The sequence below is a fragment of the Primulina tabacum genome, chromosome 13 (assembly GCF_025594145.1).
Source record: "Primulina tabacum isolate GXHZ01 chromosome 13, ASM2559414v2, whole genome shotgun sequence".
Taxonomy (NCBI): domain Eukaryota; kingdom Viridiplantae; phylum Streptophyta; class Magnoliopsida; order Lamiales; family Gesneriaceae; genus Primulina; species Primulina tabacum.
In genome coordinates this window covers 38,958,540-38,981,779 of record NC_134562.1, presented here as the reverse complement: position 1 = coordinate 38,981,779, position 23,240 = coordinate 38,958,540, and the positions used below count along the sequence as shown (strand labels likewise).

At 48.2% G+C, this 23,240-nt stretch overlaps 1 protein-coding gene across 1 annotated transcript; it reads left to right on the top strand.

Annotated features, from left to right (window-relative positions):
- The first annotated feature begins 4,621 nt into the window (after positions 1 to 4,621).
- On the top strand, positions 4,622 to 5,533 carry LOC142522129 (uncharacterized). Its single transcript, XM_075625279.1, has 3 exons — positions 4,622 to 4,819; positions 4,926 to 5,026; positions 5,134 to 5,533. Exons 1-3 carry the CDS (start codon positions 4,622 to 4,624, stop codon positions 5,531 to 5,533), a joined length of 699 nt encoding a protein of 232 aa, XP_075481394.1.
- Positions 5,534 to 23,240: the final 17,707 nt, after the last annotated feature.

Genomic DNA, 23,240 nt, shown 5'->3' with positions numbered 1-23,240 from the left:
CTTTTTAGCTAAAAAAAAAAAAAAAAAACCCTAAACCCTAAACCCTAAACCCTAAAAAAAAAAAAAAAAACCCTAAACCCTAAACCCTAAACCCTAAAACCCTAAACCAAACGCTCTCAAAAAAAAAAAAAAAAAAACCCAAAAATTTCCTAAAATAGTACTATTCACGCTCAACCGCCGCCATGTCACTGCCGCCGGATCCCGGCCGGCCACCTACACCATTAGAACCGTCTTTCCCTGCCGATCATCATACTAAAATTTCAGAGTCATCGGAGTCCGGCAACCTTCCTATTTTACCGACTGAAATCGCGCAATTTCCGTTCAAATTCGCTACTTCGCCGTCCACTGTTCATATCGGCGTCGGGTACCTACCGGTAGATGCGCCTCGACCAGACGAAGAGATTGGTACCAGCCTCACCTCAAACAACTCCGTAGAACCGCCGCAATCGGTGTTCAAAGTGCCGCCTGCACTGTTTTCAAACTCGCCGGAATTTATTTCTTCGATTCCGGCCGATTCGTCCAACATAACTTCAATCCAAGGCCCGATCTGTAATCTACATTCCAAAGCGAGTTCAATGGCACCGGTTTCATCCAAAGTGCCGTTCGTAATCGACGGCAATTTCAGATCTGAGATTTCCGCACCGGCCGACGCTGTTTCGTCACATTCATCTCCGATTTCCGGCGTCGTGCCACCGTCTTTCTTCAATTCCTCTGGCCATTGTGATCGTCCAGTCATGGGTCGGGTTCTACCCTGGTCAATTTCAGGTTTCCGGCCACCGGTCGGAAACCCCCAATTTCTTGAGCCAACTCGGTTTTCTTCATCTTTTGTAGTCCAATCGATCCCTCCATTGCCCGGTTCTAGCTCAATTGGTCCCGGTTCTGGGCTCCCCTCACCGTCGCCGGTCCATGGTGGTGCTCCGGTAGGTGACTCACGAGTCAACTCGGTCGAGTCGAATCACCGTGAAGGACGAGTTGACTCGGCAGTCAACCCTTGTGCTGAAACGGTCAAACCAGGTACGCGTGTTCCTATTCCGCTTACTGTGTCATTTCGTGATATCCTGACTCCACCATCCCCTCGGACGGCCAAAAAAAGCTTTGATGAGTTGCACAACTCTATGAATGACATGCCTGTGCCGACTCTTCGAAATGGAAAACCGGGTATTCTCTTCCCGGATGAGGTTATTTCTACCCTCGCAGAACCTTTCAAATTTGCTTTGGTTGGAAAAATTTCAGGGAATCGATCTCTAGTTCCAAATTCTGGTATTTCTGCGGCTTTTGCTAAATTGGGACTAGTTAGATCTTTTGACTTAAAGTTCATGCCTCGGGTTTTCTTGTTCTCACACTTGCTTGTGAAGAAGACTATGCGTTCTTTTGGACTAAGGGGGTTATGCAGGTTGGACCTCTGTCGGTCCGCTTCTCTAAGTGGACGCCAGAGTTTAATCTTCAGGAGGAGTCACCCATTGCCCCTGTTTGGATCCGCTTCCAAGGTCTTCCCCTTCATTTGTTTTCTAAGCAAAGTCTCTTTGCTTTGGCCAAAATTGTGGGGAAACCGGTGAAGATGGATGATCATACTGCAGATTCTTCTCGAGGCGCTTTTGCTCGCGTCTGTGTTGAAATTAATGTGCTCGAACCGCCAGTCAAAGAGATTTGGGTGGGTTGGGGTGATCATGCTCAAGAAATTGAAGTCATTTATGAGCGAATCCCGGGTACTGCATGGATTGCAAACATGCTGGGTCATTCGACCAGGTTTGTATTCCATGGAAAAATCCCAAACCTGTTCGTCCTAAGCCTGCTGACCGTGCTTCTGGCCAGTCTCCCCCATCTACAGAGTCTGCCCCTCCAGGGGGTGTTAATTCTGGTTTTAATTGGGGACCAGCCTCAGCTTCAGAAAACTGGGCACGGTGTCCCAGACGTAGAGGGAGACAGAGGCCAGTTCGGCAGGTTCTTCCAAGAAAGAATCCTCTTGAGTGAATCCTTTTGAGGTGCTCTCGCAATGGGACAGATGCGGAGCCTGATCCTGTTGGATTAGATTGTGTTGATATGGACCCTCCATGTGGTCATCTGGAGGATGCCGGTGTTGGGTCTTCTGGAAAGGATCCTTTGGAGTCTGTTCTTGTTGAGGGTGTGATCCTCACTGATGAGGTATTGATGGAGGGTTACAGTTGGATGATTGTGTGGATGGTATTGGGGTCCCGTCTACTAGTGAGTTGCCTGTGTTTGGTTCTCTGGGGCCTTGTACTTTGAATCACAGTAGTCATTCCATCCCCTCTGTTCCTTTGTCTCCTGATGATGCTTCCTCTACGGTAGAGGAATTGGTTGCTAGGCAGGGTCCTTCTGTCAGTGAGCTGGTCTTCCCGGCTGGAATCTGCTGGAGATACTGATCAGGAATTCGATCGGCATTCTGAGTCGGGTGATGGCTGTAGGTCTGAAGGTCGTATTCTGGATGCTGATATGGGGGATATTAAGAAAAGGAAGGAGAATGCTTTTCATAGGTCGCGTAAAAAGCGACAGGGCGGTTCTGGTGCCCATTCTCCATGAATTTTCTCATATGGAATGTCAGGGGGCTCCGGAGCTCGGAGTCTCAACAAAGGCTACATGCCCACGTTAAAGATAAGAGAGTCAAGATCTTGGCTATTTTGGAACCCATGATTGATCTGGATGTTCGTTTTATGACTCGTCGTTTTGGTTTTTTCTCGAGTTATATCGAACTCCTCGGGTCATATCTGGGTTTTCTTTGCTGAGGATGTCATGGTTGAGTGTCTTTTTGATCACACTCAATTCCTTCACTTCCGGGTTTCTGCTACTTTTTTGCCGACCACTGTCTTTTGTTCCTTTGTTTATGCTAAGTGTGACTACATTGAGCGCAGACAGCTTTGGAATTCTTTGCTTCAGGTTAAGCCTGCTCAGGGTCCTTGGCTTGTTGGTGGCGACTTTAATGTAGTCAGGAATTCGTCGGAGTGTTTGGGTTCTTCTGGTGGGCGGTTGCTTCCCATGGAAGAATTTAATCACTTTATTTTGGATTCTGGGTTAGTAGATGCTGGTTTTGAGGGGTCTTCGTTCACGTGGACGAACAAGACCATTTGGAAGCGTCTTGATCGGGTTTTTGTGTCTGTTGATTGGGGTGACCATTTTCATTCTATTCGTGTGGAGCACCTCATTCGTACGGTCTCTGACCATTGTCCTCTTTTTGTGTCAGTCCCGGTCTTTGCTAGTGGGCCGAGTTCTTTTCGCTTTCAGAGCATGTGGCTCAGGCACCATGGTTTTTTGCAGACGGTGAGGCTTAATTGGAATTTACCGTGTCATTTGAACGGTATGCCCCGTCTTTTTGTGAAATTGAAGCGCCTCAAAAGCCATCTGAAGTGGTGGAATAAGAGTGTTTTTGGTGATCTTTTTGCCAAACTTGCTGAGGCGGAGCAGGCTGTCCGGATTGCTGAGGCAGATTGCGAGGCTGCTCCTTCGGATTTGCATTGGACTAGTTTGTCCAATTGCAATGCAGATCTTGCTAGGGTTACCGCCATGGAGGCGGATTTTTGGCGGCAAAAAGCCGCTTGTAGGTGGTTAGAGGATGGTGAGAGGAACACCAAACTCTTCCACAATATGGTCAAGAAAAAAAGGGTGGCTAATAAAATCTTTCGTATTTGGGATAATGGCTCTTGCATTACTTCCCCTGAGCTTATTCAGCAGTCTGGGGCCGCCTTTTTTCAAACCTGCTTACTGGGGATCCTTTTGTGCGTTCTTGCCCAGATTTTTCTGATTTCCCCTTGGTGATCTCGGATTTGGAGAACGCAAATATTGCTGCCCCTCCTTCTTTGGAGGAGGTGCGGGCGACTGTTTCTCCATTCATCGTGATAGTGTGGCGGGGCCTGATGGATTCTCTTCGGCCTTCTTTCAGCATTGCTGGGAGATTGTCCATCAGGATGTTTTTGATGCGGTCCTGGATTTCTTTCGGGGTAGTCCCTTGCCACAGGGTTTACTGCCACCACGATCACATTGATTCCCAAAGTCATGGGGCTCAGGCTTGGTCGGACTTTCGTCCTATCAGCTGTGTAATGTGACTAATAAGATAATTCCAAACTTTATATTCTCGGCTGAAGGAGGTGGCGGAGAGGCTGGTTTCGTGAATCAGAGTGCTTTGTTCCAGGGCGGGTGATTTCGGATAATATCCTCCTTGCTCAAGAGCTCACTCATAGTCTTTCTCTCCCCACCCGTGGTGGCAATGTTATTTTGAAACTGGATATGGCTAAAGCTTATGATAGGGTCCAATGGTCTTTTCTGTTGGATGTCTTGAGGCATTATGGCTTTTCAGAGCAGGTAGTGTCGATGATATCTGCCTGCATTTCTCATTGCCATTTTCAGTTAATATCAATGGTTCACTCACTGGATTCTTTGGATCCACTAGGGGTCTCCGGCAGGGCGACCCTTTGTCCCCACTTCTTTTCATTTTGGGGGCAGAGTACCTTTCGCGTGGTCTTGATCGTCTTTATCGTCAGTATCCTGCGATTAGGTACCGATCTGGTTGTGATCTCCTTCTTTCCCACCTGGCCTATGCTGATGATATCATTATTTTTGCCAATGGTGGGACTCGTGGAGATGAACAGTCTCATGGATTTTTTGCATCACTATGAAAAACTGCTCGGGGCAGTTGGTGAATGCAGTTAAGAGTGTCATTATTTTGCCTCCGAGGTGTTCTGGTCGTACTCGTTCCCGTCTCCTTCGTATCACTGGGTTTGGGGAGGGTTGTTTTCCTATCAAATACCTCGGAGTTCCTTTGTTTCGTGGGAATAGAGTTTGCTCTCTTTTTGATCCCCTTGTGCAGATGGTGAGTAAGAAGTTGGAGGGTTGGGAGCTTAAAACTCTTTCCCCGGGGAGCCGTATGACTCTCCTTAGGGAGTGTCCTCCTTTCGGTTCCCATTTACATGTTCCAGGTAGTCCAGCCACCTCTGGCAGTTATGGAGAGGCTTGAGAATGTTTTCAATGGTTTCCTGTGGGGATCCAGATCCTTGGATAAGAAATGGCATTGGGCGAGGTGGTCTCGTGCATGTCTTCCTGTCTCTGAAGGGGGTCTTGGATTTCGCAGGCTCAAAGATATTGTGGATAGCTTCTCCATTAAATTATGGTTTCGTTTTCGTCAAGGTTCATCCCTATGGGCCAAATTCATGATGAGAAAATACTGCCAGTTGGTGCATCCAGCTTATGTTCATCTGCTGGGTTCATTTCTCCCACTTGGCGTCGTTTGCTTAAGATTAGGGCTCGTGCTGAATCTGGCATTCGATGGAGAATTGGGGTGGGAGATGTTGCTTTTTGGGATGACATCTGGTGTGGGGATGTTCCCTTGTCTAGTCAGGTCCTGCTTAGGGGGGATCGGGGTGTCCGTGTTTCTCACTTTCTTTCAGATGGGGCTTGGGATTTTGACCTCCTCTGCTCAGTTGTCCCACCCTCTGTTGCTGAGACTATTACTCTGATCCCTATTGCATCGGGGGAGCCCGATTCGGCTATTTGGGTGCATAGTTCTGACGGTGTTTTTTTTCGCTGAAATCCGCATGGGAGCTTGTCCGCTTGAGAGACCAAGTTTTCTGATATCTTCACTCCTTGCTGGGGCAGTTGGCTGAGGCCTACTATGTCTTTCTTCCTCTGGAGGTTTTGGCATCAATGGCTTCCAGTTGACGATGTGCTCCAGCGTCGTGGTTTCGAGCTGGCGTCTAAATGTCAGTGTTGTGAGATGCCTGAGACATTCACGCACATTTTCATTGATAGCCCTCTTGCCAGGTCTGTATGGCATTACTTTGGGGCTGTTTTTCATGTCCGTATTCCCCTTACCAGTGATTTCAGACTCTTCCTCAGTGCTTGGAAGAGGCATCCGGGGTGGACTCCTAGGGGCCACGTGAAGGAGTTTTTTGCCTTTCATTGTTTTATGGTTCTCTGGACGGCTCGTAACGATGCGAAACACCGTCATTTGCACATTTCCGCGGAGACTGTTAAGTCTCAGATTTTGTCTTATTTGCGCCTCGCTCACCGCTGCGTCTACTGTTAAGCCCATGCACTGGCGGGGTGTTTTGCAGGCTGCGAGGGCTATGGGGATTTTTGTTCAGTTGCGTAGGGCTCGTAAACTGACGATTGTTCGTTGGTTGCGGCCGCCGTTCGGGTGTTTTAAATTGAATGTAGATGGGAGTTCGAGAGGTAGTCCTGGGGACTCTACTGTTGGTGGGGTTGTTCGTGACTCTTCTGGGCATGTGGTGGTTTCTTTCAGTGAGTTCATTGGAGTTGGGACCAATGTCCGGGCAGAATTATGGCTATTGGAGGGGTCTTCTCATTTCTTCTGATCTTCATCTCTTCCCTCTTTGGATTGAGACTGACTCTTGGATTTCCATTCTTTTACTTCGTTCTCGTCGGTGCTGCTGGGATCTTGAACATTTTGTTACACGGATTCTTTGTTGATGAGGGGGCGATCTGTTCATTTATCGCATATTTACCGGAAGGGAATTCTGTGGCGGATGCCCTTGGCGGCGAGGGCTCATACTTTTAGGCAGTACACCTTAGAGTTAGGTCCTTCCCTACCTCCAGACATCTCCACCCTTGCTAGATCTGATCATTCTGGGCTTCCATACCTCAGAAACAGATCCTCTTAGCCATTTGCAGCCCCTTCTTCTTTTTTGGATCTCTTTCTTTATGGTCTCTGGCTCTATATCTATTTATCTATATACATAATATATATATATATATATATATATATATTTATTGCAGGTTAGTGTACTTGGAGGTTGTTTTTCACTTCCGTATGGTCTGTGCAAGTGGGTCCAGACACTTGCACATGATGTGTGTATTCTTGTTTGTTCTGAGTGGGTCTCTGCCCTATTTCTGTTGGTGCTTCCTTTGGCACATTCATGGTTCCTGGAGGGCGTTTACTGCTGGTTCTCCTTGGCCGCCGTATCAGTTATTGTAGAGGTGTTTGCTGGATGTCATGGTGGATTCATGGGGTGCTTTCTAAAGGATCCTCTGCTTCTTATGACATGTTCGTCAGACTCCTACTTCATGGGATCGAGATCTCTGCTCTTTTGATTCAGATGCTAGATATCTTTTGTTCTGGCGGGATTGCGATCTATATATTACTCTGTGATCGCCATTATTGGACTCTCCAGGATGATAGCTCCGGGATGAGAGCTTTTGCATGGACTCTGCGATCATCTCGCCATTATCATTTTGTCTTCCTCAGCATGCGGTTCATAGCGCTTCTCCTTTTTGATTAGTTGTTGCCGCTTATTTGGTAGTCTTCTAGGGTTCGTTTTGCTTTTGTAATTCCTTCCCTAGGTTGCTTTGTATTTATGTTTCTACTGCTTTAGCCTTTTTGAGGAGGTTATGGTTTTATCCACCTCCTCTTTAGGTTTTTTTTTCTGTATTCTGTATTTTGTTACTGTTTATTTTGTGGATATATACAGGTAGGGGTCTGCCTAACCCCCCCGCATCCGCGGTGTTTTCCGGAAAAAAAAAAAAAAAAAAAAAAAACCCTAAACCTAAACCCTAAAACCCTAAACCCTAAACCATTCGCCCCCAAAAAATTTTCTCTGAAAAAACACACAGTGAAGGTGCGAAAAAACACACTAAACAGTCACTATTCACGCCCTACACGCTGCCATGCGCCGCCGCCGCCGGATCCCGGCCGGCCAACCACCCCACCTGAACCGCCTCCTCACGGCGACCACCCTGTCCAAGTTTCAGTCCAAATGAAGTCCGGTAACCCCTCTAATTTCCCGACCGAAATCTCGCCATTTCCGTCCAAAATCGCGTCGTCGCCGTGCACTGTTCCTCCCGGCGCCAACTACCACCATCTGACTCGCCTCGAGCAGACGGTTCCATTGGTACCAGCCCCACTATCAATAACTCAGTATTTTCACCGGAATCTTCGTCACAAGTTGCGCCAGCACTGTTCCCCGCGGCGGCGAGTTCTTCTCCGCTTCGTCCGGCCGATTCTGGTCACCATTTTCCACAACAAGCCCCGATCTGGAATCGTGAGGTCCAGACGATTCCACTGCCACAGGCCCCGTCGTCAACGGTGTTCCCCTCCGGCGACAATTTCAGATCTACTGATTTCCACCCTCAAACCCTAGCTTCGTCGGAATGTTTCTCAAATTACTCCGGCGTGGCGGTTCCTTTGGCTAATTCCTCTCTACCGTATACTCCTCATTCCATGGGCTCTCCAATCCTTCCATCAATTTCAGAAAATCCGCCGCCGATCAAAAAAAACCCCAAATCGGTGAGTTTCCGTCCACTTCCACCGCCGATTTCAGGTACTGTTCCGGCTTATTTCTTCGATTCCTCTTTAGCTATAATCGTCCAGTCATGGGTCGAGTTTTGCCACCTTCAATTTCAGGTTTCCGACCACCGGTCGGAAACCCCCAATTTCTAGGTCAAAATCGATTTTCCTCCCCTTCTTTGGTTCAATCGACCCCTCTTATGCCCGGTTCTAGTGGATTGAAGACCGGTTCTATGACCTCCTCGCCGTCGCCGATCTTCGGTACATCTCCGGTGGTCAACTCGCCGGTCAACTCGCCGGGTCAACAACTCAGGTTCGGCTTCTAAATCTGATTCTCGGGCGACTAAGACGTTTCCGGTGTCATTAGGGATGCTCTGGCTCCTACTTCACCTCGCTCGGGGAGGAATGGCTTTGGAGATGTAGTGAATGCTATGGATGAAATGCCTCTGCCGACTCTTAAGGATGGGAAACCGGGTATTTTATTCCCGGATGAGGTAATGTCTTCTCTGACCGAACCTTTTAAGTTTTCTTTAGTTGGGAAGATTTCTGGTAATAGATCCTTAGTCCCTAACTCGAGTATTTCTGCGGCATTTGCTCGTTTGGGATTGAAGCGATCTTTTGATTTGAGATTCTTGCCTCGGGGTTTTCTGATCCTGTCACTTCAGTGTGAGGAGGATTATGCGTTCTTTTGGACGCGTGGGCAGATGATGGTTGGGACCTCTCGGGATCCGTTTTTCCAAATGGACCCCGGAATTAATCTTCAGGAAGAATCTCCCATTGCCCCGGTTTGGGTGCGTTTCCAGGGTTTGCCCATTCACCTGTTTAACAAGAAAAGCCTTTTTGCCCTTGCCAAGATTTTGGGCAACCCGGTGAAAATGGATGACTTTACTGCTAACTCCTCTCGGAGCGCTTTTGCTCGTGTCTGTGTGGAGTTGAATGTGTTGGAATCACCCGTTAAGCAAATTTGGGTGGGCTGGGGTGATCATACCCAGGAGATTGATGTTGTCTATGAGAAAAATCCCTGGGTATTGCTTGGATTGCAAAATGTTGGGTCATTCGACAGATGTTTGCTATTCACATGGGAAAAATCCAAAACCTGCTCGATCCAAGCCTACTGATCGAGGACCCTCCTCAGCCACAGGCCCCTCCTGCTCCGGCACCTCCTCAGGGTGCTGTTCCTGTCATTGTCCCGGGACCACTGCCCCAGCTTCATGTCAATGGCCATGGTCCCCGACGTAGACAGAGGCGGAGGCCTGTTCGTCAGGCTCTCCCGAGGGATGATCCTCTTGCTTCGAACTCTTTTGGAGTTCTTTCCCATTTGCAGGAGACAGAGGTAGGCTCTGCGGAGCTTGGATTAGGTGTTCCTGATCCCTCTGTCGTTTTGAGTTCTCATCAGGAGGCCCCTATTTCTGACCGTCCTGAGGTCACGGTGGCTGAGGACGATGAGAGTGTTCCTTTTGTGGACTGCGTGGATGACCTTGGATCTCCACGCCCGGACGTGGTGCCTGTGTTTGCCTCCACGGAGGTATGTATTGAAAATCATAGCAGTCACTCGGTCCCATCTTTTCCTGCATCCCCTGCTGATGCCACTTCTATGCTGGACGAGTTGATTGCTCGACAGGGACCCCCTATTCTTGAGATGATTCCCAGTCACATGTCGGCTGATGATCCTGATCAGGATTTTGATCGACATTCTGTGTCTGGGGTTAGCTGTGGGTCTGAGTGTAGTATTCTGGACACTGACATGTCCAATCCCAGAAAAAGACCACAGGATGATGGTCGGCGATCGCGTAAAAAGCGATCGGATCCTTCTTCCACCCGTTCCCCATGAATTGCTTAATCTGGAATATCCGGGGACTTCGAGGTTCGGAGTCCCAGCAGAGGCTTCATGCCTTTGTGAAGGAGAAACAGATTAAGGTTTTGGCTGTTTTGGAGCCCATGATTGATCTGGATCCGAGATTCATGACTCGCCGTTTGGGGTTTTCTGGAGTCATCTCTAATCTCTCCGGTCATATCTGGGTTTTTTTTTGCTGCTGATGTGAGGGCGGAGTGTGTTTTTGATCATGCTCAGTTCCTTCACATCAAAGTCTCTGCCTCTTTCTTGCCGACAGAGATATTTTGTTCTTTTGTCTATGCTAGATGTGATTATGTTCAGCGTAGGGAGCTTTGGGCTTCTTTGCTTTTGGTTAAGCCTGTTTTGGGTCCCTGGCTGGTTGGGGGCGACTTTAATGTCGTTAGGGATGCGTCTGAGTGTTTGGGCTCCCGTGGTGGTAGGTTGCTACCCATGGAGGAGTTCAACACTTTTATTCTTGATTCTGGCCTGATCGATGCTGGTTTTGAGGGGTCTTCGTTCACTTGGACGAATAAGACCATTTGGAAGCGGTTGGACAGGGTCTTGGTTTCTGTTGATTGGGGAGATCATTTCAGCTCGATTCGGGTTGAACATCTCGCTCGTACTGTCTCGGATCACTGTCCGCTTTTGGTTACCGCTCCTGTTTTTGCCCGTGGGCCGAGCTCGTTTCGCTTCCAGCGTATGTGGGTTAGGCACCATGGTTTTTTGCAGACTGTGAGGCTTAATTGGAATCTGCCTTGCAGTCTGAGCGGCATGCCTCGGCTTTTTGCCAAGATGAAGCGTCTCAAGCATCACCTCCGGTGGTGGAATCGGGATGTTTTGGTAACATCTTTGATAGACTCACTGAGGCCGAGAGGGCTGTTCGTTCAGCCGAGGCTGTGTGTGAGGCCGACCCTTCTGACGTGAATTGGACTTCGTTGTCCGATCGCAATGAGGATCTGGCCCGTATCACCGCCATGGAGGCGGATTTTTGGAAACAGAAAGCGGCTTGCCATTGGCTTGAGGATGGTGAGCGGAACACCAGACTCTTCCATAATATGGTGAGGAAAAAGCGCGTTGCGAATAAAATTTTCCGCATATGGGAGAATGGGGTCTGCCTGACGTCTCAGGATTTGATTCAGCAGTCAGGAGCCTTGTTTTTCCAGGATCTTCTTACCGGGGAGCCCTCTGCGCTCGATTGCCCTGATTTTTCGGGTTTTCCCTCGGTTATCTCTGACGTGGAGAATGATGGTTTTGCTGCGATTCCCTCTTTGGAGGAGGTCCGCGCGACCGTCTTCTCCATTCACCCTGATAGCGTTGCTGGCCCTGATGGATTTTCTTCGGCGTTCTTTCAGCATTGCTGGGAGATTGTCCATCAGGATGTTTTTGGTGCTGTTCTTGATTTTTTTCAGGGATCTCTTATGCCTCAGGGTTTTACCGCCACCACGATCACTCTAATTCCCAAAGTCGAGGGTGCACGCGCCTGGTCGGACTTCCGTCCGATCAGTCTGTGCAATGTCACGAACAAAATCATCTCGAAGCTGTTGTACTCTCGGTTGAGGGATGTGGTGGAGAGACTTGTTTCCCCGAATCAGAGTGGCTTCGTTCCGGGTCGGATGATCTCTGATAATATTCTTCTTGCCCAGGAGCTCACTCACAGCATTACTCTCCCCACTCGTGGTGGTAATGTCATCTTGAAGTTGGATATGGCCAAGGCCTATGATAGGGTCCAGTGGTCTTTCCTCTTTGATGTTTTGAGACATTTTGGTTTTTCTGAGCGTGTTGTGGCTTTGGTCTCGGCCTGTATTTCCCATTGTCATTTCTCCGTGAACATTAATGGCTCTCTATCGGGGTTTTTTGGTTCCACCAGAGGCCTCCGGCAGGGCGATCCATTGTCTCCCCTTCTTTTCATTTTGGGGGCGGAGTATCTTTCTCGTGGCCTTGACCGACTCTACCTGCAGCATCCTGCGATTAGGTATCGGTCTGATTGTGATATTTTGATTTCCCACCTGGCTTACGCTGATGATGTCATTATTTTTCCAGTGGTGGGTCTCGTGGTATGCAGCGCCTTGTTGATTTTCTGCATCACTACGAGAATTGTTCGGGGCAGCGTGTGAATGCTGCTAAGAGCTCTTTGATTTTGCCTCCGAGGTGCTCTGGGCGCCTCCGCTCCCGGCTTTTGCGAATCACCGGGTTCGCCGAGGGTCATCTGCCCCTCAAGTACCTCGGAGTTCCCCTTTATCGGGGTAATCGCACGTGCTCCCTTTTTGAGCCCCTCCTACAGTCTGTTCGTAGGAAGTTAGAGGGTTGGGAGATTCGGACCCTCTCCCCGGGTAGCCGTATGACCCTGATACGTAGCGTGCTCCTCTCCATGCCGATTTATCTGTTTCAGGTGGTTCAGCCACCTCTGGCTGTCATGGAGAAGCTTGAGCGAGCCTTCAATGCCTTCCTCTGGGGGTCGAGGCCCTTGGAAAGGAAGTGGCACTGGGCCGGTGGTCCCGGGCTTGCCTCCCCGTGCTTGAGGGGGGCCTTGGATTCCGCAGATTGAAAGATCTCGTGGAATGTTTCTCTATAAAATTATGGTTCAGATTTCGGCAGGGCTCCTCTCTATGGGCGAGATTCCTTTTCCGGAAGTATTGCCGGCTGGATGCTCCTGCCTGTGTCCCCGCCCGTGCTTCTATTTCCCCCATTTGGCGTCGTCTCCTCAGGATCCGCCCTCGCGCGGAGCCTGGCATTCGTTGGCGTGTTGGTCTCGGAGATGTTTCCTTTTGGGATGACACTTGGTTTGGGGACGGTCCTTTGTCCTCCCGGTGTGTGGTCCGCGGGGGCCGTGATGTTCGGGTCTCTCATTTTCTGTCTGAGGGGTCCTGGGATTTTGATCGCCTTTGTGCGGTTGTTGCTCCTTCGGTTGCCGAGGAGATTGTTTTGATTCCTGTTCTTTCGGGAGACCCTGATATGGCACGATGGATCCATAGCTCCGATGGTGCTTTCTCTGTGAGATCTGCTTGGGAGCTGATTCGTCAGCGTGCTCCGTCTTCAGATATTTTCCGCCCGTGTTGGGGCAGTTGGTTGAGGCCTACCATGTCGTTCTTCCTTTGGAGATTCTGGCATCAGTGGCTCCCAGTTGATGAGGTGCTCCAGCGCCGGGGTTTTGCGTTAGCCTCGAGATGTCAGTGTTGTGATATGGCTGAGACATTCACACACATTTTTATTCGTAGCCCGGTTGCTCGGTCTGTCTGGCACTTCTTTGGTGCCGTGTTTCGGGTTCGTATTCCCGACACTGAGGATTTCAGTTTGTTCCTCAGTGCGTGGAAGAGAGATTTGGTCTGGTCCCGGGGGGGCCATGTGCGGGAGTTTCTCCCCTGCATCGTTCTGTGGTTCCTCTGGACTGCGCGGAACGATGCTAAGCACCGTCATCTCCCTGTTTCTGGGGAGACGGTGAAGTATCAGATTTTGTATTACCTGCGTCTTGCCCACTCTGCGCGTACTGTCAAGCCCAGACATTGGCTGGGTGTGTTTCATGTGGCGAGATTGCTGGGTATTTCGGTTGCTCTCCGCAGATTCCATAGGACGGCGATTGTTCGCTGGCTGCGACCGCCGTCCGGGTGTTTCAAGCTTAATGTGGATGGGAGCTCGCGTGGTACATCTGGGGACTCCTCTGCTGGTGGCGTTGTTCGGGATGATTCCGGGAGGGTTGTGCTCTCATTCAGCGAGTTCATCGGAGCTGGGTCTTCTCTCCGGGCTGAGCTTTGGGCGGTTTGGAGGGGTCTTCTCCTTTGTTCTGATCATTCTTTTTTCCCTCTTTGGATCGAGCTTGATTCTCTGACTTCTATTCAGCTCATTCGTTCCCGTCGATGTTGCTGGGGTCTTGATCACATGGTATCCAGGATTCTGGTCCTTTTGAGGGGGCGGTCTGTTCATATTTCGCATATATTCCGGGAGGGTAATTCGGTGGCAGATGCATTGGCGGCGAGGGCCCATACCCTTAGGCACTTTACCTTAGAGTTAGGTCCCTCCCTCCCTAGGCACATTTCCATACTTGTACGTTCGGATACCTCCGGACTCCCCTACCTGAGATATAGATGTTCTTAGCTGTTTGCAGCCCTTTCCTTCACTTGGATCCATTTCTTCGGTATATCTATATGTATATCTTTATTTTTTCTTTGCAGGTACTGTTCTGTTGGGGGTTTCTCTTTTTCCCCGGTTTGCCAGTCTGGTGTGAGTGGGCACAGACACTCGCACACTACATGTTTGGTCTCCTCGGGATTGTGTGGGCTCTTGCACTATCCCTATTGGTGTTTTTCTTGGCCCTCTCATATTCACTGGAGCGCTATCTCTATTTGTGCTTCTCTTTGGTCTATTTCTGGTCCCTGGCGGGCGTTTACTGCAGGCTCTCCTTGCCCGCCGTATCAGTTCTTTTACAGGAGTTTACTGGATGTCGTGGTGGTTCCAGGGATTATTTCCGGACGATCCTCTTCATTGTTATGATACCTTCGTCAGATTCATACTTCAGATGCTGGATCTTTTTTTTTGTTCTGGCTGGATTGCGATCTTCATTTTGCCGTTTATCATCATTGTACAGTGATTTCCTGGCCAGCTCTTATTTTGACTGCCGGGATTCATACAGTTATCCGGTCTCAGATTAGAGTCGTTTTGACAGATTGGATTCTTCAGGGTGATGGCTCAGAGATGAGAGTTTCTTCTTGGATACCGCACTCATCTCCCAGTTATCATTTGGTCTTCCTCGCCGTGTTGACTCTTAGCGCTGCTCGTATTTGATTAGTTTTTTGGCGCACTTTTGGTCGTAGTCTAGGGTTTGTTTTGCTTTTGTATTTAGGTCCCTAGGCTACTTTGCTTTTATGTTTCTACTGCTTTAGCCTTTTGAGGAGGTCTTGGTATAGTCCCCCTCCTCTTTTAGGTTTTCTTTCTGCTGTTACTTTTTATTTTGTGGATATATACAGGTAGGGATCTGCCTAACCCCCCCGCATCCGGCGGTGTTTTCCCGAAAAAAAAAAAAAAAAAAAAAAAAAAAAAAAACCCTAAACCCTAAACCCTCAAAAAAAAAAAAAAAAAAAAACCCTAAACCCTAAACCCTAAACCCCAAACCCCAAACCCTAAAAACCATTTGCCCCCAAAAAAATTTTCTCTGAAAAAACACACAGTAAAAGGTGAGAAAACACACACTAAACCCGTCACTATTCACGCCCTACCCACCGCCATGCCACCGCCGCCGGATCCCGGCCGGCCAACCACCCCATCTGAACCGCCACCTCACGACGACCCTCCCTACCAAATTTCAGCTCAAATGGAGTCCGATTACCCACTCATTTCTCCGGTCAAAATCGCGGCGGTTTCTTCCCCGTCGTCGGCGCCGGCAACCGTCGCTCCTCCTGGTACGGGCCATACATCATTCTCTTCGCCTCACCCTCCCCTTTCATTTCCGGCACCTGCGCGACCGTCCAGTTACCCCGTTCCGGCGTCATCTCCGTTCAAAGCTCCGCAGTCACTGTTCACTGCGCAGCCGTCGCTTGTTTCGTCGATTCCGGCCAACTCCGACATCCAATGTTCCATCCCGACCCCGATCTGTGACCCTCTCGTCCAGACGATTCCAATGGTTCAGGAATCACTCCAATCGGAGTTCAAATCAGCCGTGAATTTCAGATCTAAGAACACGCCGTTCGACGCCTCACTGCCGTCTTTCTCACCGCCGATTTCAGGCACTATTCCGGCTTCTTTCTTCAATTCCTCTTTAGGGGTTGATCGTCCAGGTATGGGTCGCATTTTGCCATCTTCAATTTCTGGTTTCCGGCCACCGGTCGGAAACGCCCAATTTCTAGGGCAAAATCGAGCTTCTTCACATACTTTGGTTAAATCGGACCCTCCAATGCCCGAGTCTGCACGAATTGGTCCCGGTTCTGGACTCCCCTCACCGTCGCCGGTCCATGGTGGTGCTCCGGTAGGTGACTCACGAGTCAACTCGGTCGAGTCGAATCACCGTGAAGGACGAGTTGACTCGGCAGTCAACCCTTGTGCTGAAACGGTCAAACCAGGTACGCGTGTTCCTATTCCGCTTACTGTGTCATTTCGTGATATCCTGACTCCACCATCCCCTCGGACGGCCAAAAAAAGCTTTGATGAGTTGCACAACTCTATGAATGACATGCCTGTGCCGACTCTTCGAAATGGAAAACCGGGTATTCTCTTCCCGGATGAGGTTATTTCTACCCTCGCAGAACCTTTCAAATTTGCTTTGGTTGGAAAAATTTCAGGGAATCGATCTCTAGTTCCAAATTCTGGTATTTCTGCGGCTTTTGCTAAATTGGGACTAGTTAGATCTTTTGACTTAAAGTTCATGCCTCGGGGTTTTCTTGTTCTCACTCTTGCTTGTGAAGAAGACTATGCGTTCTTTTGGACCAAGGGGGTTATGCAGGTTGGACCTCTGTCGGTCCGCTTCTCTAAGTGGACGCCAGAGTTTAATCTTCAGGAGGAGTCACCCATTGCCCCAGTTTGGATCTGCTTCCCGGGTCTTCCCCTTCATTTGTTTTCTAAGCAAAGTCTCTTTGCTTTGGCCAAAATTGTGGGGAAACCGGTGAAGATGGATGATCATACTGCAGATTCTTCTCGAGGCGCTTTTTCTCGCGTCTGTGTTGAAATTAATGTGCTCGAACCGCCAGTCAAAGAGATTTGGGTGGGTTGGGGTGATCATGCTCAAGAAATTGAAGTCATTTATGAGCGAATCCCCGGGTACTGCATGGATTGCAAAATGCTGGGTCATTCGACCAGTGTTTGTTATTCCCATGGAAAAAATCCCAAACCTGTTCGTCCTAAGCCTGCTGACCGTGCTTCTGGCCAGTCTCCCCCATCTACAGAGTCTGCCCCTCCAGGGGGTGTTAATTCTTGTTTTAATTTGGGGACCCAACCTCAGCTTCAGAAAACTGGCACGGGTCCCAGACGTAGAGGGAGAAAGAGGCCAGTTCGGCAGGTTCTTCCAAGAAAGAATCCTCTTGAGTTGAATCCTTTTGAGGTGCTCTCGCATGGGCAGGACGCGGAGCCTGATCCTGTTGGATTAGATTGTGTTGATATGGACCCTCCATGTGGTCATCTGGAGGATGCCGGTGTTGGGTCTTCTGGAAAGGATCCTTTGGAGTCTGTTCTTGTTGAGGGTGTGATCCTCAGTGATGAGGTTATTGATGGAGGGTTACAGTTGGATGATTGTGTGGATGGTATTGGGGTCCCGTCTACTAGTGAGTTGCCTGTGTTTGGCTCTCTGGGGCCTTGTACTTTGAATCACAGTAGTCATTCCATCCCCTCTGTTCCTTTGTCTCCTGATGATGCCTCCTCTACGGTAGAGGAATTGGTTGCTAGGCAGGGTCCTTCTGTCAGTGAGCTGGTCTTCCGGCTGGAATCTGCTGGAGATACTGATCAGGAATTCGATCGGCATTCTGAGTCGGGTGATGGCTGTAGGTCTGAAGGTCGTATTCTGGATGCTGATATGGGGGATATTAAGAAAAGGAAGGAGAATGCTTTTCATAGGTCGCGTAAAAAGCGACAGGGTGGTTCTGGTGCCCATTCTCCATGAATTTTCTCATATGGAATGTCAGGGGGCTCCGGAGCTCGGAGTCTCAACAAAGGCTACATGCCCACGTTAAAGATAAGAGAGTCAAGATCTTGGCTATTTTGGAACCCATGATTGATCTGGATGTTCGTTTTATGACTCGTCGTTTTGGTTTTTCTCGAGTTATATCGAACTCCTCGGGTCATATCTGGGTTTTCTTTGCTGAGGATGTCATGGTTGAGTGTCTTTTTGATCACACTCAATTCCTTCACTTCCGGGTTTCTGCTACTTTTTTGCCGACCACTGTCTTTTGTTCCTTTGTTTATGCTAAGTGTGACTACATTGAGCGCAGACAGCTTTGGAATTCTTTGCTTCAGGTTAAGCCTGCTCAGGGTCCTTGGCTTGTTGGTGGCGACTTTAATGTAGTCAGGAATTCGTCGGAGTGTTTGGGTTCTTCTGGTGGGCGGTTGCTTCCCATGGAAGAATTTAATCACTTTATTTTGGATTCTGGGTTAGTAGATGCTGGTTTTGAGGGGTCTTCGTTCACGTGGACGAACAAGGCCATTTGGAAGCGTCTTGATCGGGTTTTTGTGTCTGTTGATTGGGGTGACCATTTTCATTCTATTCGTGTGGAGCACCTCATTCGTACGGTCTCTGACCATTGTCCTCTTTTTGTGTCAGTCCCGGTCTTTGCTAGTGGGCCGAGTTCTTTTCGCTTTCAGAGCATGTGGCTCAGGCACCATGGTTTTTTGCAGACGGTGAGGCTTAATTGGAATTTACCGTGTCATTTGAACGGTATGCCCCGTCTTTTTGTGAAATTGAAGCGCCTCAAAAGCCATCTGAAGTGGTGGAATAAGAGTGTTTTTGGTGATCTTTTTGCCAAACTTGCTGAGGCGGAGCAGGCTTTCCGGATTGCTGAGGCAGATTGCGAGGCTGCTCCTTCGGATTTGCATTGGACTAGTTTGTCCAATTGCAATGCCGATCTTGCTAGGGTTACCGCCATGGAGGCGGATTTTTGGCGGCAAAAAGCCGCTTGTAGGTGGTTAGAGGATGGTGAGAGGAACACCAAACTCTTCCACAATATGGTCAAGAAAAAAAGGGTGGCTAATAAAATCTTTCGTATTTGGGATAATGGCTCTTGCATTACTTCCCCTGAGCTTATTCAGCAGTCTGGGGCCGCCTTTTTTCAAAACCTGCTTACTGGGGATCCTTTTGTGCTTTCTTGCCCAGATTTTTCTGATTTCCCCTTGGTGATCTCGGATTTGGAGAACGCAAATATTGCTGCCCCTCCTTCTTTGGAGGAGGTGCGGGCGACTGTTTTCTCCATTCATCGTGATAGTGTGGCGGGGCCTGATGGATTCTCTTCGGCCTTCTTTCAGCATTGCTGGGAGATTGTCCATCAGGATGTTTTTGATGCGGTCCTGGATTTCTTTCGGGGTAGTCCCTTGCCACAGGGGTTTACTGCCACCACGATCACATTGATTCCCAAAGTCATGGGAGCTCAGGCTTGGTCGGACTTTCGTCCTATCAGCTTGTGTAATGTGACTAATAAGATAATTTCCAAACTTTTATATTCTCGGCTGAAGGAGGTGGCGGAGAGGCTGGTTTCGTGGAATCAGAGTGGCTTTGTTCCAGGGCGGGTGATTTCGGATAATATCCTCCTTGCTCAAGAGCTCACTCATAGTCTTTCTCTCCCCACCCGTGGTGGCAATGTTATTTTGAAACTGGATATGGCTAAAGCTTATGATAGGGTCCAATGGTCTTTTCTGTTGGATGTCTTGAGGCATTATGGCTTTTCAGAGCAGGTAGTGTCGATGATATCTGCCTGCATTTCTCATTGCCAATTTTCAGTTAATATCAATGGTTCACTCACTGGATTCTTTGGATCCACTAGGGGTCTCCGGCAGGGCGACCCTTTGTCCCCACTTCTTTTCATTTTGGGGGCAGAGTACCTTTCGCGTGGTCTTGATCGTCTTTATCGTCAGTATCCTGCGATTAGGTACCGATCTGGTTGTGATCTCCTTCTTTGCCACCTGGCCTATGCTGATGATATCATTATTTTTGCCAATGGTGGGACTCGTGAGATGAACAGTCTCATGGATTTTTTGCATCACTATGAAAACTGCTCGGGGCAGTTGGTGAATGCAGTTAAGAGTGTCATTATTTTGCCTCCGAGGTGTTCTGGTCGTACTCGTTCCCGTCTCCTTCGTATAACTGGGTTTGGGGAGGGTTGTTTTCCTATCAAATACCTCGGAGTTCCTTTGTTTCGTGGGAATAAAGTTTGCTCTCTTTTTGATCCCCTTGTGCAGATGGTGAGTAAGAAGTTGGAGGGTTGGGAGCTTAAAACTCTTTCCCCGGGGAGCCGTATGACTCTCCTTAGGAGTGTCCTCCTTTCGGTTCCCATTTACATGTTCCAGGTAGTCCAGCCACCTCTGGCAGTTATGGAGAGGCTTGAGAATGTTTTCAATGGTTTCCTGTGGGGATCCAGATCCTTGGATAAGAAATGGCATTGGGCGAGGTGGTCTCGTGCATGTCTTCCTGTCTCTGAAGGGGGTCTTGGATTTCGCAGGCTCAAAGATATTGTGGATAGCTTCTCCATTAAATTATGGTTTCGTTTTCGTCAAGGTTCATCCCTATGGGCCAAATTCATGATGAGAAAATACTGCCAGTTGGTGCATCCAGCTTATGTTTCATCTGTTGGGTTCATTTCTCCCACTTGGCGTCGTTTGCTTAAGATTAGGGCTCGTGCTGAATCTGGCATTCGATGGAGAATTGGGGTGGGAGATGTTGCTTTTTGGGATGACATCTGGTGTGGGGATGTTCCCTTGTCTAGTCAGGTCCTGCTTAGGGGGGATCGGGGTGTCCGTGTTTCTCACTTTCTTTCAGATGGGGCTTGGGATTTTGACCTCCTCTGCTCAGTTGTCCCACCCTCTGTTGCTGAGACTATTACTCTGATCCCTATTGCATCGGGGGAGCCCGATTCGGCTATTTGGGTGCATAGTTCTGACGGTGTTTTTTCGCTGAAATCCGCATGGGAGCTTGTCCGCTTGAGAGACCAAGTTTCTGATATCTTCACTCCTTGCTGGGGCAGTTGGCTGAGGCCTACTATGTCTTTCTTCCTCTGGAGGTTTTGGCATCAATGGCTTCCAGTTGACGATGTGCTCCAGCGTCGTGGTTTCGAGCTGGCGTCTAAATGTCAGTGTTGTGAGATGCCTGAGACATTCACGCACATTTTCATTGATAGCCCTCTTGCCAGGTCTGTATGACATTACTTTGGGGCTGTTTTTCATGTCCGTATTCCCCTTACCAGTGATTTCAGACTCTTCCTCAGTGCTTGGAAGAGGCATCCGGGGTGGACTCCTAGGGGCCACGTGAAGGAGTTTTTGCCTTTCATTGTTTTATGGTTTCTCTGGACGGCTCGTAACGATGCGAAACACCGTCATTTGCACATTTCCGCGGAGACTGTTAAGTCTCAGATTTTGTCTTATTTGCGCCTCGCTCACGCTGCGTCTACTGTTAAGCCCATGCACTGGCGGGGTGTTTTGCAGGCTGCGAGGGCTATGGGGATTTTTGTTCAGTTGCGTAGGGCTCGTAAACTGACGATTGTTCGTTGGTTGCGGCCGCCGTTCGGGTGTTTTAAATTGAATGTAGATGGGAGTTCGAGAGGTAGTCCTGGGGACTCTACTGTTGGTGGGGTTGTTCGTGACTCTTCTGGGCATGTGGTGGTTTCTTTCAGTGAGTTCATTGGAGTTGGGACCAATGTCCGGGCAGAATTATGGGCTATTTGGAGGGGTCTTCTCATTTCTTCTGATCTTCATCTCTTCCCTCTTTGGATTGAGACTGACTCTTGGATTTCCATTCTTTTACTTCGTTCTCGTCGGTGCTGCTGGGATCTTGAACATTTTGTTACACGGATTCTTTTGTTGATGAGGGGGCGATCTGTTCATTTATCGCATATTTACCGGGAAGGGAATTCTGTGGCGGATGCCTTGGCGGCGAGGGCTCATACTTTTAGACAGTACACCTTAGAGTTAGGTCCTTCCCTACCTCCAGACATCTCCACCCTTGCTAGATCTGATCATTCTGGGCTTCCATACCTCAGAAACAGATCCTCTTAGCCATTTGCAGCCCCTTCTTCTTTTTTGGATCTCTTTCTTTATGGTCTCTGGCTCTATATCTATTTATATCTATATACATATATATATATATATATATATTTTATTGCAGGTTAGTGTACTTGGAGGTTGTTTTTCACTTCCGTATGGTCTGTGCAAGTGGGTCCAGACACTTGCACATGATGTGTGTATTCTTGTTTGTTCTGAGTGGGTCTCTGCCCTATTTCTGTTGGTGCTTTCCTTTGGCACATTCATGGTTCCTGGAGGGCGTTTACTGCTGGTTCTCCTTGGCCGCCGTATCAGTTATTGTAGAGGTGTTTGCTGGATGTCATGGTGGATTCATGGGGTGCTTTCTAAAGGATCCTCTGCTTCTTATGACATATTGGACTCTCCAGGATGATAGCTCCGGGATGAGAGCTTTTGCATGGACTCTGCGATCATCTCGCCATTATCATTTTGTCTTCCTCAGCATGTGGTTCATAGCGCTTCTCCTTTTTGATTAGTTGTTGCCGCTTATTTGGTAGTCTTCTAGGGTTCGTTTTGCTTTTGTAATTCCTTCCCTAGGTTGCTTTGTATTTATGTTTCTACTGCTTTAGCCTTTTCGAGGAGGTTATGGTTTTATCCACCTCCTCTTTTAGGTTTTTTTTCTGTATTCTGTATTTTGTTACTGTTTATTTTGTGGATATATACAGGTAGGGGTCTGCCTAACCCCCCGCATCCGGCGGTGTTTTCCGGAAAAAAAAAAAAAAAAAAAAAAAAAACCCTAAACCCTAAACCCTAAAAAAAAAAAAAAAAACCCTAAACCCTAAACCCGAAACCCGAAACCCGAAACCCCAAACCCCAAACCCGAAACCCTAAACTTTTTAGCTAAAAAAAAAAAAAAAAAACCCTAAACCCTAAACCCTAAACCCTAAACCCCCCGCATCCGGCGGTGTTTTTCGGGAAAAAAAAACCCTAAACCCTAAACCCTAAACCCGACCCCTAAACCCGAACCCTAAACCCTAAACCCTAAAACCCCGACCCCCGACCCCCGAACCCGAAAACCCGAAACCCTAAACCCTAAACCCTAAAAAAAACCCAAAACCCTAAACCCTACTTTTTATTTATGCACGGATTTAAAAAACCAAATAAGTTCTTATACTACTAAAATAAATTTTTTAACAAAGTTCAAAATCAAAATAATCATATATATAATAAAAAAACCTGAACTCCAAACCCAAAATATTTTTTAAATTCTAAACATATTAAATGTATATATAAACACATGTTTGAAAAATCAAATAAGCTCTCATGCTACTAAAATAAAATTTTTAACAAAGTTTAAAGTCAAGATAATCATGTATATAATAAAAAGTAAATTTAAAAAAAAAGATTCTGAACTGGTCCAACTGATTTTGACTGTTTTGTTTGGCCAGTTCTGATCCGACCGATTCTTGATTGATAAACAGTTTTTTTTTTTTTTTTTTGGCTAAATGACCAGTTTTTTGTCTA

Excerpts from the sequence above, each read along its gene's own strand:
- LOC142522129 (XM_075625279.1), top strand. The coding sequence starts at position 4,622 with ATGAAAAACTGCTCGGGGCAGTTGGTGAATGCAGTTAAGAGTGTCATT. Across the intron at positions 4,820-4,925 it reads TTGATCCCCTTGTGCAGATG|GTAGTCCAGCCACCTCTGGC; the intron begins GTGAGTAAGAAG and ends TACATGTTCCAG. Across the intron at positions 5,027-5,133 it reads AAGAAATGGCATTGGGCGAG|GTTCATCCCTATGGGCCAAA; the intron begins GTGGTCTCGTGC and ends GTTTTCGTCAAG.